We start from the raw sequence: 16200 nt of genomic DNA, 5'->3' as shown, positions 1-16200 counted from the left end.
AGAATGTGATTTAGAAGAGTTTTGTCTTTTTTTTTTTTTTGAGTTTACATGCTACATGTAAGATTGTATTGTAGGTTTTTTCAAAAGGTAAAATAATATATTAATTTTTAAATTATAGGTTCAAGAGTGTTTAGGACATTAAACTCATTTTTTTGTATAATGTTACATTTTTAATTTTTTTAAAAAACAGAATAATTTAATCCCTACCATTAATAAAAGTTAATTTTGATCATTAATAGATAAAAAAAATAACCTCAAAAATTATAAAAGATGACCAATAAAATTTTCTTGTTCTTTTATATAATTTTTGGATCATTATCTATAATTTTTGAGTCATTTAATGCATTTTTTGTTTCTTTTTTATTTTAAAATTATTTTCTAATCAACTAATGGTCAAAATTAACTTTTGTTAATGGTAGGGATTAAATTGTACTAATTTTAAAAATCAAAAGAGAAAATTGTACTATAAATGAGTTTAGAATATCAAGCATTCTTGAATTTATAGTTTAAGAGTCAATTTACTTCTTATCATTTTCTATTATAACCAAGTAATAAAATTAAAAGAAAATAAAATTAATAAAATTTAAATTTCAAGAACTAAAGTGATGATTAAAATAAACTTAAGAAACTGAAAACTTCATCATCTCTATAATTAAATAGATAAGACTGGACTTTTGTTGATGGAAAATGGACTACCAAATACACGTAGTTCATTTAAACATTAGAAAGAACAATTGAATATTTAATTTTAAATTAATTATTTAAATTTATAAATTATTTTTCGGTCTTTTTACCTGCAGCTAGTTTTATTAAAAAATGTCAACATTAAAAAATCACATTACATATTAAATTTAATTTGTAAAATAAAAATGATTGACAAAAAAATCATTATTTGACATTAACAATGTTAGTGTTAGATAATTAAAAATGTATTTTATGAAAAGATAAAATAGTAAATTGGCATCTAAATTATATATTTAGGAGTGTTCAAGATTTTAAACTCATTTTTTGTGTAATGCTTCTTTTTAACTTTTAAGAATAATACAATTTGCACCCGATCAATAATAAAAATTAACTTTAACCTTTAGTTGACTTAAAAGAGATGGAAAAGGGCCTACAAAATAAATCTTGAGGTCCTTAAAAATTGTTTGTATACTGTTATTTATATATAATTTAAGAGACTTAATTGATATTAATTTTTTTATAAGGTACTTATGTATAATTTTATGGGTCATTTTTTATAATTTTTAAGTCAATTAACTATTAAAATTAACTTTTTTTAATGATAAGGTGTCTAGTGCACCAATTTTAAATGTTGAAGGAAAAAATTGCGTTACATAAAAGTTTAAAATATTTAGGCACTCTTGAACAAATAATTGAGAGGCAAAAATGTTTTTTACTCTTAAATTTTTTTTGTCATTTTTGTGTTTTTTAATCATTGTTAATAAATTTTAGATATTTTATTGTAATAATTTGATTTAAGTAAAGTAGTTGAAAACATCTTATAACAAAACCTAGAAATTGGATGAGGGAGCATACAAAAAAATAATTGTTACCTAAAAATTAAAACGCATGCAAATTCCAACACATATATGAAAAAGAATATATATATATATATATACTCCCTTCGCTTAAAAATATAAGATATTTTTAATCAAATTTCACCCTCAATAAAGTAGTTATCTACTTTCCAACTAATCTTATCTTTTCATATTTATTTATATTAAACACCCTATGATAAATATAAAGTCATTATCAATAGGGATATTTTTTTAAAAAAAGTAATAATTACATCTCAAAAGATTAAAAATGTCTTACATTTTTTAACATTTAATTCTTTAAAAAATATCTTATATTTTTAAACGAAGGAATTATATATTTGTTCAATTAGTAACTGTCCTTTTTTTTTTAAGAAATTATATTAATACATGTCAAACTCCTCAAAATTTGACATGAGCTAGAAATCTAGGATCTAATATAGTATATATGCTTGATGGTACAAAACACAAAGTCAACTTCCGTAATCAAAACTATTGGAAGAAAACGATTCACTGAATCATTGGCACTGTATGATATATATAAACTCTCAGCTAATTGTTGAGATAAGAAGCAATATATTTTTATTTTGTATTTTTTTACATAAAAAAGAATAAGGGAAGACATATCTCTCAGCCCTTGAACTAAGCTGTCCATTGCGTAAGTCCTAAATAGAAACCATATTCAATTTATTTAACACATCGATACATATGTCTCATGAATTATTGGACGGTGATGTGTTTGTTTAATGATAAAATAAACAACCAAATGTGTATATAAATATTTTCTAGAGTGTCCAGGTGCTTCCCCTTGAAATAGAAATTACTATAATATTATATATTTTGATTTTGGAACGAACTGAATCTTGATCATTGGAATTAATTATTAGCTAAGCAATTGCATTTTTCTCAAAATGATTATTCAAACTGTTTAAATTTTATTCTTTTTGTTTCTTTTATTTTTTAATTAAATCATTAGTGCCGTAATTTTTTTGACCAGTAATTAGTGCCATAGTTGATACTTGATAGTAAGAATGACGATGATACATATGTATGTATGCATGTATGTATGTATGTATGTATGTATGTATGTGTATAGTTTTGCATCATAATGTTTCATACTTTATTTAGAAGGGAAGAAACAATAAAATAAATTCTTCTGATTTTATTTATATAACACTTTTAATATATTTTACCAAAATCAAGAAAAATTTTAAAACTTATTAACTCTATTTAAAAATTTAATAATTTTTTAACTTTGCTCCTATTAATTAAATATATATACTTTAACAATATATTCTCTCTTTCTCTCTCTAACATTCGATATAGGTCAAATGTAAAAATTAACAATAGAAATTTAATGAGGTGAATTATAAATAAGGTAAAAAATTGTATCTCTACTTTATAAATAAGACTGGATGGAGTATGTAAAATTATTAAACTGAAGTTTTTCTTGACATATGTTTCCTTCTATGAAAAACAATTCCATTTAAATTATGATTGGGTATTAAATATAAATACATCTTTTAATAAATATTCATACTTTAATCCGCCAAGAATGGCCTCCTATTAGACCCAACCCACGGTTGATTAACAAGAATTGTTATTTATGTGTGATAAATATTGTGGATTTGGATATTAATATAATTTTTCCCCAAATTTTATATACATTTTTATTAAATTAGTGTAATTAATCAGTTAACATTAACATTTTTGGCGAATTTAAAATAATTTATAAATAATATAAATTAAGGAAAATAGAATCCATTCCTTTTCTTTTTGGTAAATTTTGTGCTATTTTAACAAATAAATCTATAAGTATATTATTGACTAAAAATACTCGTTCAAAAATTTAAATTTATTTTTAATTTATAAATAATATAAATTAACCACTTGGTACTTGGATTAATAAGCTAGGGTATCGGTCCCTCTTAATGAAGGTCTCAAATTTGAACCTTGAATATGCAATAATGATTAAATTTTTAGTGAGAGATATACCTTAAAGAGATGCCTGCAAGCGGATTAAATTAATCTGGATCAAAAATCTATGATACTGGAATGCAAAATTAATTATATATATATATATATATATGTATATAAATTATGGATAATATAACTGATTTCTTTTTGTTTTGGTAAATATCGTACATTGTTGGTGAGATATATACAGATGCCTAAATTGTGTACTAGATACATTCATCTTAGTGTTATTCTCACAAGAAGGCCTGCACGTTCATGTGTCAGGAAATGCTTCTTCTCTTGTGGCCTGTGAGTGCGTTGCTTTGCTTTCGGTTTCGGCCACACAATAAAGTCCGTCCTGTTGCACCAAAGTAGATATCCAAATTGAGTGGACTAAATTTATCAAATTACTATTTTAAAAATTAAAATTAGAAGTATTAATATATAAAAAATTACTTCTTGTTTATCCACACCAATATCTCTTTTCAATTGGTTGCTATTTCATTGGCATGAGTACCTCTTTTAAAGGCCTGTGGTGGGGAGCACAATACTCTTTTGGGGGGTTTTTTTAAAATGCAATTATCTTTTTTTTTTTTAATATGACTTGTCTGTCTAGGTTAGAATCGGGCATTATTGGCCTAATTAGGTGTAATTTTTTAAAAAGTATTTTATGTATTCGTACGGACTTAATTTTGAAATTTTATATTTAAGTGGTCATAATACTTTTTACACATGACCTATTTTTATTGTTTTTATGCATCTTTGTTATTATTCTTTTCAGTCTTATTTATAATGTGTTTAGGATATTTTTCATATGTTTCAATAAAATTATTACACATTTTTTTAAACTTTTTATCTCTACTTTCCAAGAATACCTTTATTAGAAATGAAAAGGAAAATGACATTTTCCTAATTATCTATGCAGTGTTTTTTTAAATAAGGGTAAAATAAAAAGATTATTCTAGTTTGTTGTTCAATACCTTGTAACAACGATGACTTTTGTGTATTTGCAAAACATTTTATAGATAGGATTAGAGGACTATTATATTTTATCTTATTATTGTCATATTGAAGATAATTTTGATGCCTAATATTTTGTTGTATAATCATAAGGTTTCGGATCTCTAATTTTATTTTAAAAATCGAGTTTATTACAGTCAGGCTAGGTTAGTTATATTTATTAAGTAATATGCCAGAGAATCAAATCTTCTATTTTGAAACTAACCTGAATCCTATACGCTGGATAGCCATTTTTGCTCCACAAAGTAACGCAGGGTCTCAAATTTAAAAAATAAAACACATTGTTTATCATTCATTCATACTCTCTCGATCTTATTCATAAATTACTTTTAGCATTTCTACTAAAACTTAAGAGAACTTTAAATTTAATTAACTATGTCTTAAAATTTAATATTTTTCCAACTTTACTCTTATTTAATATAAATATTTTAAAAATAAAAACTCTAACATTTAATAATCTTCCCAACATTTAATAGAGGCAAATGGGTAAAGATCGGTGCAATAATGGAAAATTTAATTTTTTAATCCTTCAACTTTTAACTTACTTATAACTCAATCTCTCAACTATGACTCGCTATGACTAAGTCCTTCAACTATAACTCGCTGCAACTCAATCCCTCAACTTTTGATTTACCAATAACTTGGTCCTTATTTTTTAATTTTTTTAAAAAAATTCTTATCAAATAAGAGGGATAAAAAATACTTATATATTATTTTAAAATACCCTCCTCTTACTCATTGATGTGAGATATAAGCTAATATGAAAAAAATTAACAAAAGTTAAGGGACTAATTTGTAAGTGATTCAAAAGTTGAGGGATTGAGTTATAGGCGAGTCATAGTTGAGGGATCGAATCACAACGAGTCATAATTGAGGGACTGAGTTATAAGTGATTTAAAAGTTGAAGGACTAAGAGATTAATTTTTCCTACAATAATTATTGAAATATCCTATAAATATGATTAAAATAAAAATTTTCTCTACCTTATAAATAAGATCAAAAAGAGCAGGATGCAAAGTTAAATTTTTTATCTTGTACATGGTAATATAAAGAGTAGTGCATTACATTGTGGATGAGAAGTGACGGTACAACATGAATAGATTATAAATCATCTAAGTGCTTAAATAAAAATTTAAGAAATTAGATTGACATGCTAATTTTTGCTGACTCACTGTTTTCTTGTCCTCAAATATCTTACAATCCATATATTAAAATCAATAAAAAAATATAACAATTTTATAATGGATTGTACAATTTATAAGTGAGGGAAAATTTTCTAGTTCAAGTTTTAATAACTCGAATTAAAATCTTATGCCTATATTAATTAATGAGTAACAAACTACCAATTGCAGATATTTTAATGTCAAGTTTACATATACCATTATCAACCATTTCTTTTAGTGCTTCTCCACAGATTTTATTAGTTCTTTAAACAAAAAAATAAAAGAAAAAGTCAAGTTTATGATATTCTTTAATTTTCAAATTAAGTAATATGTCATTTTCTTAGCCTTGAGCTCAATAATTAAAGTAAAAGATTACACATGGCGCCTACCATCAATCATTGGAATTTTTCTCATTTAAATAAGATGTTCCAAACTCTTGTTTTTGACCAAAAAAAAATTAAAAAAATTAAAAAAATGATATGTTCCAAAGTTTCCTCAATAAACAATAAGGATAACATATTTTAGTAATAATATATGATATAACTTGATTTTATATTTTAGCTCCTCTCATTTTATTTTGGTAATTATAACATAAATTTTTTTTTTCCTTATCAAAACATATTTCAGTAGAAGAGAATAAATAAAAATTAATTAAACTTTGATTATAATTTTCTCTTGCTTTCACCCATCAATTCAATAGTTAGAGATCCATCAGAAAGTTAGACTGATTTTTTTTAGTCTTAAAATAACCCTTATCATCAAAATCAAACAGTATTAGTTGATACAACTGATAATAAATTGATTAACTACAAGACCAAAAGCATGAAAACAAGTTTGAATAATTCAGATCCCATGCACATGACAAAAAAGAAAAATTGAACTTCAAGCAAAAGGAAAGAAGAAACATTTTGACAATATAAAAGTAGGTTGAGTAAATGAAACTTGATATACCTTCAGTAAAGTTATGGTTCATGCACCGTGAATTGAAAATAAAAAAACAAATTGTGATAATTGCCTTTTATTTAGATTCAACAATGTTTAATTCTGAATGATATCATATACTCTCCTGTTAAAAAATATTTTTAAGGGATTGAATGTTAAAAAATATAAAATATTTTTAATATTTTAAAGTGTAATTATTACTTTTTTTTTAAAAAAATGTTCCTATTGAATAGATGACTTTATATTTTTTTAGGTGAAACACCCTATTAAATAGAGATAAATATAAAAATATAGGATAAATTTAAGGATAAATAACTATTTTATTAAGAGTAAGATTCAGTATTATATTTTTTAATCGAGAGAGTAATAGATAAATATATAAAAAAACAAAAAGGTAAAAGTATAGGGTTAGTTGGTTCTTTAATTTTTAAAAAGATTTCCCTTTAATTTTTTTAGGGTAAACATAATTTTTGGCCTCGATACTTTACTCATGTTTTGCTTTTGATTTCTATATATATATTTTTATATTTTAAGTCCCTACACTTTTGTTTTTTATTGTTTTTTGAAAACAATGAAAAAAAAAGTATAGAGACTTAAAAAAAAAAAAAAAGTATAGAGACTAAAAGCAAAACATGAGTAAAATATTGGGACCAAAAGTTATGTTTACCTTAAAAAAATTAAAGGGAAATCTTTTTTAAAATTAAAGTACCAACTAACCCTATACTTTCGAAAACAATGAAAAATAAAAATAGAAGGGTTTGAAACACCAAAAAAAAGTATAAAGATCAAAAATAAAATTTAAGTATAGTACAGAGATCAAAAGTTATATTTACCCATTTTTTAATCCTAATATTATTGGTTCCATTGACAAAAATACCAACATTGCAATTTTGAACGTTGAAAAATATTCTTTAAATATCAATATATTAAGTTTAATTTTTGAAACAACAATGGCAGACACAAAAATCATTATTTAAAACTAACGATAATAGGGTTAGGATATAAAAATATACTTTATAAAATTAAAAATTAAATTAACTTTCATATAAAATTGGATAACTAAATATATAATTTTGCAACAAAATAAAGTTAAATAAGAGTTCACCGAAAAAGATGGGTCGTCAAAGACTTTGATATCAAAAAACTTTATGCAAAACCTGATGAGCGCCCCTGGCTTCACATTTAATTGCTTAAATTTAATGCTATATAATTACTTTCTCTTTATCACAATATAAGATATTTTTTAAAAACCTCACTCTTATAATTGTATTCTCTAACTTTTATAATTATTTTTCAATTATACTCTTGCTTTATTTTTTTTTTTGAAAAGAATGTTAAATTAAAATTTTAATTATTATTATCAAATCATTTATATAAAGTATTTAATGAGGATAAAATTAAAAAGATATAATAAAGTTTTAATTAGTATTTTTAATAATTGTAAATTAATTACAATGCCCTAATTTAATCAGGAAGAAGTATATATTTAAAAAAAAAAAGGAAGGAAGAAAGAGGAGAGAGAAGAAAGAGGAAGAGAAAAGGGAAGAAGTCTTGACACAGATTTAAATAAATTCTGATTCGATGTAATACAAGTCCTTTTCAAAGTAGTATATTGTTTACTTTGTTGAATTCAAATATTCAGTGACACTCGCAAAACACTTTGAATAATTTGCTATTATTAAACTCATCAATATGCACATGCAAGCTATAATTCTTATAATATATACCATACACATAAAGATAAGAAGGCACTTAATATTCTATCATCTTAATCAAATCATCTCACATATAATAATATTTTCTATGTTAGAATTAGACGGCACTATTTAGTATGTCATTATGGTTTAAACACCATGATATGGACATCTTTAAATAAAAATGATAAATGTATACAAATAAAAATTTGATTAGGTTAGTAATCAAAAGCGAGTCCAATACGTAAGGATATGATTCATATCTTACAAAGGCGTTAATTCCAAGTAACAATATATAAGCATATTGATAATTGTTATTCGAACATGAGATTTACCTGACTTTAATGAATCCTTGAACACACACAAATATAGATCAATTTGATAATTAAATAACCTCGACATGAACTACACTGTTTTTTTTTTTTTGGCCAAACATGAACTACACTGTTCATGCATTGTAAACAATATATCTTTCTATAGGTTTTTTTTTTAAAGACTGGGAATTATTTTTTTCTTGCCAAAAACATATATAAGTTTTTCTCCAAATATAACAATGAATTTTATTCTACTAGATAAAATCGAATAAAATAATATTGTTAGTTATTTTGGAGATATTTAAGACAAAAAGATAAACCGTCCCAACCAGGAAGTTTTTAGAGATTTTTGCACATACAACCTATTTAAAAGGATCAAATAAAAATAATAGCCAAATATGTCAAATATTTTGTAATGTGACTGAATTAATATTTAAGTTAAATTAAAATGACAAAACACCTATTCTTCTCAAATTTAAAATTTTGTTATTATTCTCAATTTTGAAATAAATTACTCCTACTAAGCTAATGATAAAGTGTTCAAAAGAGTTCAAATATTAAAGTGATATATGATTATAATTGGGTCATGAACATAATCACTCAGTTATAGAAATTTTGCTATTCTATCACACAAGTTTTTTTTTAGTTGTTTTGAGAATAAAAAGGAAAAATTATTCCACAACTAATTGTAAATAAGCCACATTTCAGAATATTCAAAAACTTCTTCCATAATTTTAAGTTAATATATTTTTAACTATCATTGAGCCAATTTACTCAAGTTTTTAAACGTCAGAAAAAATCTACTAATTTGTGGCATTTTTCATATCAAAAGGGGGAAAAAGAAGAAGGAATTTTGACATCTAATTAGGAGAATCTCATACCTAAAGAAGAAGGAAAAAAAAAATTCAACAGCAACACGTGGGGTGGTGGGGGAGGAAAACCAACCCTCATATGAAGGAAGAAAAACAGCCACCGCCGGGCGCTTAGTTCTAGTGGCTAGGAGATTAATCCCCCTAATTAGAGGTCTCAAGCTCGAATTTTGGATATTTAGTAACTATTAAATTTTTGATGAGAGGTAAATTGGTAAACTGTTGATCAGATTAGTCTAAATCAAAGACTTGAAATATCAGAATAAAAAAACACAGCCGCCTAGGGCATTATTTTCCATGGCCACTCACGAACAAGGCACTTTCCATTTCATCAAAGTTGAGAGAAGAAAAGACATTAAAAAGCTTGCTGGTTCATTGACCAAGGACTTTGTAGAAGACAGAGACCAGTCCCTCACAAAGACTGAAAGACCCCACCACCCCCAAACACTAGTTTTCAACTTCATCACGCAACTCAACACATCTCTCAACTTGGCATCCATCTCCCATTCCTCCATCTGTTTCTGGGGTCCATTTCACATGCCTCCAGATATGCTCGAGCAACAACCAAAAAAAAAAAAGGCATCATATCAGCATATACCCTTCCTCAGCCTCTCCTTCCCAACCAATTTTTACTATGTTCCACCCATAAACATAGTTTGAGTAGAAGAGATTCAATAAAATCCTCGAGTAAGATCTCGAATTCAGGTCGGCTCTGCTAGAGGGCAACTATTTTTTTATTGAAGACCCGACAATACTCGAATCTGAAATAACATCAGGTCGCTGTCAATGGAAATAAGGTAGAGTTCATTGAACCGTGTGTCACAAAACACACTATACATAATCTTCACATGCAAACAAGTGAACCCACCAAAATAGTAGAGTCCACTGATGATACTATTTACAAGCTTCAAATAATGAAAAGCATCTTTTAACATAATGGAGCCCACCAAGTCATGTTTGACAATAACCGTTAGTTAGACTCAATACAGAGGCTTTACCTTACACAAAAATATGTCTTGATGGCACGTTCAGGTCATGACAATGGTGGTGAAACTGAAATTTAGAAAAGAGACTCAACTTATTTATATCACATTCATACATAAAATATTATGACAACATGGCTACACTAATAATGAAACACACAAAATACAGGGCTACATAATGGGAGATTCCATTGTTTATTAACCCCATATAATACCAGACCTGCCAAGCATAGAACAATAATAATATCTAACCTACAAGGACTGTTTTTCCTTTTTTGGGGCCAAAACCTACATGGATTACACGTGAGAAAAATGCAGTGAACTTTTTTCTTAGCCACGGGAGCTTCACATGATTTGAAGGAAAAATAGAGAGTCCCATGATACATGAGTTCTTTGAAAAAAAAGTCACTTCACTGGTGATACCATATTGAAGATAAATCTGGCTGTTTCTGAAGAGATTCCATTCCTCCTACTCCTGCTTGTATATCATCCTTAAAATCAAAGGATGCCAAATCACAAGGGGACCCAAACATTAAATTGAAGTTGTTGTTATTGCTGTTGTTGTTGATATGATTGTTGGCCTCAAACGGTGAGTTCAGAGCCTTGAACCGGTCAAAATGACCTTCTTCACGAGCAAATATCTGATTACTGGACATGTTTGAGTCTTCAAAGAAGCTTCCCTCCATAACAACTCCTTGACCAGAGAAGAAATTGTTGTGTTGTTGTTGAATGTTGGACGGGGAAAGATTCTGATTTTCCACGGTGACACGGTTACTGGAACTTGTGCTCTTGTTGCTTCCTTGAACATTCGTATCATAGACTGACATAAGGTCACTAATCATTTTCTGGCCATCTTCAGGAACTCCAAGCCCTGATAGATTTAGTGAAGGTGCAGCAAAATTAACAGACTGAGCAGCAGGTTTGGGTTGAACAAAGGATTGAGGGAAGATAACTGGCTTGACCTCATTAACATGAAAACTTGACCCACCAAAATCTGAGGAACTGCCTCTATATGGGCAATTCAATTGATGATTGTCCCGGGATGTCCTATCAGCAAAAGCAAGGCGAACATCATTGTAAGGGCATTGTGGGTGCTCACAGGTGTAGATTTTCTGGTTCATCATCAAGCCAAAGTCATTGGGAACCTTCCTCTTCCGAATGAAATCCAAATTTGTCACAATCTCTCCCTTGATTGGAAAAGGTTGCTGAGTTGGAAGTCTACCCCTCATTCTATCCAGCCCAATATTGGATTGGTTAAGATTATCAGGTTTCTGTTCCTCCACATCAAAGTTTGGCTCATCCTCAGCCGCTTCAACATCATACTCACTGCAATCATTGATGACCAAAGATCCACTACCTCCAGCTGAGGATAATGGGGGACAATAGTCAGGGTATAGTTCTCTTGCCAAAGCCTCCTCCTGGTTGATGATGGCAAGCCAGGTGGCACTTTCCTTGGCTGTCATTTTATCTTGAAGGCATTTCGACTGCCTCACTAGCTTGCGAATCTTAGCAATATCTGGAGACATATGCTTTATAACAGCAGTTAAAACACCTACTTTCCATGCCTTCTTCAGGTCATGTGGTTTCTTGTATGGTGGAGGGCCTTGATCTTTAGGTAAACCGATTTGGGGCCACCAATCTTCATTCCCAGTGGGCCACCATGGTGGAGGAACTCCTTTCTCTAATGGAAATCGTCTCTGAGGTGGATCGCAGTGCTGCATCAGTGCAGACAAGAGAGAACCCAGGGTTGTGTCCTGAAGTTCTTGCAGGGTGTGTGGAGTTGGACCAAGAGAACTGCATCCATCGTTCCTGCCTGGGACTGCGTTATCTGCTTGATATTTGGCTATGGCAGCCGGCCCATTCCTATCAAATCTGACTTTATCCTTCCACCATTCACGAAGATTGTCAGATGCCCCAGTCACAGGCTTTCCCTTCTCTGGAATTATCCCATAAACAAAGCCTTGTGCCTTGCAAACCTCCATCATCTTCAGCATGTACTTCAAGATTCCATCTTGTGCCCTTGACATCTTTTTCCTCCTTGCCTGTTCTTGGGATTGCCTTTGCTTCACTGCATCTATTCCTTCCCTGGATTTGCCTTGTTCCTTCAACCGTTTCAGGCGCATCTTGTACCTCCACATCCTCCTCTCGAGCTCGTCCTCATCGGTTTCTTCATCACTGTAATCATCTTCAACAGCCACCTCTGGTTCAGCCTGCCGGGCAACAACATCTCCTTCCCCATGGGGAGCATGCAACACATCCAAATCACCACAGAACCCCATCTCTTCATACATCATCATCTTTCCCTGTAAAGCTTGCAGATCAGCGTTTTTGCACTTCTTTTATACAAAGATCAAATTCAACAATACCTCAACTTTGAAAAGCTTTACACCTGTCAAAAGACATGAAACAAAGAATAGTTGTAGTTAAACCCAGGAAAACCAAACAAAATCAAATGCTTCCATATGAAGAGGGTGTTTCAGGCATATAATTTTCATCTATAGAATCTTCCTTCATTTCTAACGCAGAAATCTAGATATTGGGTAAAATATGAATTAAAAACTAAAATTGCCTGGTAAACAAAATGAAAAATTATTAACAGGACTACATCCAAAATATTTAGCCTGTCAATACATTAATCAAGCAATCAGGACTTAATTGATTGCACAGATCTTAACCCCCCACACGCAAACCTTGCAAACAAAAACATAAACAGCCACTAATATGGTGATTTATGGAGACGACACTTACATTTCAGACCGATTTTCCAGAATATCTCTTCAAACAAATCATCAAAAGGATGTATCCAAGAGAGGAATCCAAAATTCTTCAAAAATATAAAAGAATATTAACAAAACACCCAGAGAAACTTTCCAAGCAGGCTCCCAAAACAGGATCTCAGAGAAACTCAAATCACTCAGACAATCGACAGCAAGTTGAAAAAGTAAATTAGATCATAAATCAACAGCAGATACAATAACCCATCATTAAGACCCATATACAGATCCACCAAGCAACAACAGAATCACCTTCAATTCAAACAACACCAAAACCATAAACCCCAGAAGAACCCCACAGATCGGAACAACAGAACAGAACAGCAAAAAAGCAAGCATGCAAGCAGGAAAGCAAAAGCAGGGAAAGGAATCTCACCAGAAGATCCCAAAAAAAACTGGGACTTATTCCTCTTCCGCAGTCAGCACGGGTCAAATGTAAAAGAAGAACAAGGCGGGTTTCTGAGAGTTGCTCAGAAGAAGAAGAAGAAGAAGAAGAAGAAGGAAGATGCGAAGAAAGAGAGAGGGACAGAAGTGAGGATGATGGCGGTTTTATTGCTTTATAAGTGGGAAGTGGACCCTGGGGTGTCCTTGAAGAACGAGAGAGAGGAAGTGGAGGATGGAGGCATTGGTGGGGTAGACCAAAATTTGAGGAATGTGAGAAATGGAGAGATATTTATATATCAGTTCATGTTCATCAGTTCATGTTCAAGTTCGATTCTTATCCATCGCCTGCCTTGGGACATACCCATTCGTTTCTGTATTTATTGCCTCCCAAATTTATTAAACGCGTTCCTTTGGTGTGTAGGAAACTAGGAATGAATACGCGATTTTCTTTTGTCAACCGAAGAAAGAATACGCGATTTTCCTTCTTTATAATAAACTTACTTTTCTTTTCTTTTTTTCTTTCTGGATATTAAAATTTTTGAACATGTTTTTTACCTAAATAATTATATTTTTTACTAATATATATTTCTATCATTAATATTTCGTTATTGATGTGAGTAAATTTTGATAGTGTTGCCAGATATTTAAATATTAAAAATTAAACCAATAAAAATTAAATTTAATGAACTAAATTAATAACTGAGGCCAATTTAAGAAACTGAAAAATTTTATTATCTCTTTAAAAAGTTCTAATATTTTTCTTGAATTTTGATTAAATATTTTTACTAATTTAAAAAAAGTCAGTAAAGGTGTTACTAAATTTATCTCCCAACACTTGTGTAATTTTGCACCGTGTAGATTAAATTTTATTAGTATATATTAATTCATGTTTAAAAATTATCAAATTCAAGTCAATGCTAAATTTAGAAGAATCTATTTTTAATTATTGCACTATAAAGCTTTTTTTTATAAGTAAAATTTAAAATTATACAGAGTGTAGCCTAGGTAGCAAGGTGTAATATATAAATATATAACATCAAATTTAAAACAAACTTTAATTAATATTCGTAAATCATAATGATATGACTTATTTTTTTATTATAACATTTTTTAAAATTTTAAATCAATTTCTATATTATATAAAAATAAAATATATGACTCAATATTCAAAAATTATTAATAGGACCATTATAATTTATTACTCTTTTATCATGTATTAATTTTTTATATTAATAATAATATTATTATTATTAAATTTCTTGTCATTTTTAAAATTTTAAAACAAGAGTGCGGAATTGCCACTGATTAATTTAAAAAATGCATAGCAGTTGTAGATATTAAAGTACGAGGTCTGATTTGAGCTTTTTTAGAAATACATATATAGATAATTCTTTTCCAAAAAAAAAAAAAAAGGGTTGACTTGAGTCATTACCGTCAGTGTCAGGAAAAAAGCATGAAATCAATCTCTTCACTTTTGTTGGACCGGGGCCAAAAAAAGGATAAAAAAGGGGGAAAAATACACTCTTCACTTTTTACCCCAAAAGGATTCACGTGGATTAAATTTCCACGGCTCCTCGCCTGTTTGGTGGGAGGGATTTAGAATGGCGTGTAGGGATTTTAGTATTTTACTACCCTCCGCTTATTTGGTTAAAAAAAATTTTGAATAATTATTTTAAAATCATATATAATATAATTAATTACTGTAAGATTTATTAATAATTGAGTCAAAATATTGTTATCAATAAATTTTATAGTAATTAATTATATTGTGTGAGATTTATATATAATTTTTTTTTAAAAAAATTTCTTCACTTCCTTTCCTCCCTTTTACCTCCAAAATTAGGGAAATTTAAATAAGAGACTAAAATATATTTTAATATAATTAAAATAATTTTATAAATTTTTAGATTAAAAATTATTTTTGCCCCCAAACTATGCACAAAAAGTTATAAATGTCTTTAAACTTAATTATAAGTTAATTTTATCTCTTAATTTTAAAGATTTCCTTTTTTCATCGCCCTATTATTTTCTTACTATTAGTTAACTGTTAATAAGCTCCACATTATATTATTTATTATAAAATATTTGAGTTGAGAGTAAAAAATGATCATTTAAATAGAATTTTTTTATCAAATCATTTAAATAGAAATTGAAAGTTAAAAATATCCTTAACTTAATAAAAATTATTAAAAAAATAGTAAAACTCACTGATAATTAATGAACGTTAAGTATTTTTAACGTTAAAGTAATAAAAGAGAGAATATTTAAAGTTAAAAGATATAATTAACCTATAGTTAAAATTAAAAGTCATTTATAATTTAAAAATAAAAATGACCCTTAATCTTAAGTTTTTTTTTATTATAACTTTGTCAATAAAACTATTGATACATAAAAAAGTGCTGGAACCGTGAAATTGTTATCACATAACCTTACCAAAAAAAATTTACAGGGATCATCCCCACCATAACTATAATAATTGACTATAAAACTTGTTATCACTGTTATAATTTTAGTTCTTGCTATCAGTAATGTCCTTCATTCTAGTTAGATTTTACTGTCTTCC

At 28.4% G+C, this 16200-nt stretch overlaps 1 protein-coding gene across 3 annotated transcripts; it reads right to left on the bottom strand.

Moving 5' to 3' along the window:
* Positions 1-10555: 10555 nt before the first annotated feature.
* On the bottom strand, positions 10556-13897 carry LOC129318197 (protein ETHYLENE INSENSITIVE 3-like). 3 transcript variants are annotated; one of them, XM_054962829.1, is made up of 3 exons: positions 13630-13897; positions 13228-13303; positions 10556-12868 (listed from the first exon to the last, which is right to left on the bottom strand). In XM_054962829.1, the coding sequence occupies exon 3, from the start codon at positions 12774-12776 to the stop codon at positions 10890-10892; it is 1887 nt and encodes a 628-aa protein (XP_054818804.1). In that variant the 5' UTR covers positions 12777-12868; positions 13228-13303; positions 13630-13897; the 3' UTR covers positions 10556-10889. The 3 variants fall into 3 exon arrangements, with proteins under 3 accessions (XP_054818804.1, XP_054818805.1, XP_054818803.1); XM_054962830.1 differs by lacking the exon at positions 13228-13303 and having other exon boundaries at positions 10556-12782; positions 12846-12868; XM_054962828.1 differs by lacking the exon at positions 13228-13303.
* Positions 13898-16200: the final 2303 nt, after the last annotated feature.

The sequence above is a fragment of the Prosopis cineraria genome, unplaced genomic scaffold (assembly GCF_029017545.1).
Source record: "Prosopis cineraria cultivar Desert tree isolate PC_DT_omini unplaced genomic scaffold, ASM2901754v1 PC8, whole genome shotgun sequence".
NCBI lineage: Eukaryota > Viridiplantae > Streptophyta > Magnoliopsida > Fabales > Fabaceae > Prosopis > Prosopis cineraria.
The sequence above is the reverse complement of the archived record's forward strand: the minus strand, read 5'-3'. Positions and strand labels throughout refer to the sequence as shown.

Excerpts from the sequence above, each read along its gene's own strand:
- LOC129318197 (XM_054962829.1), bottom strand. The coding sequence starts at position 12,776 with ATGATGATGTATGAAGAGATGGGGTTCTGTGGTGATTTGGATGTGTTG.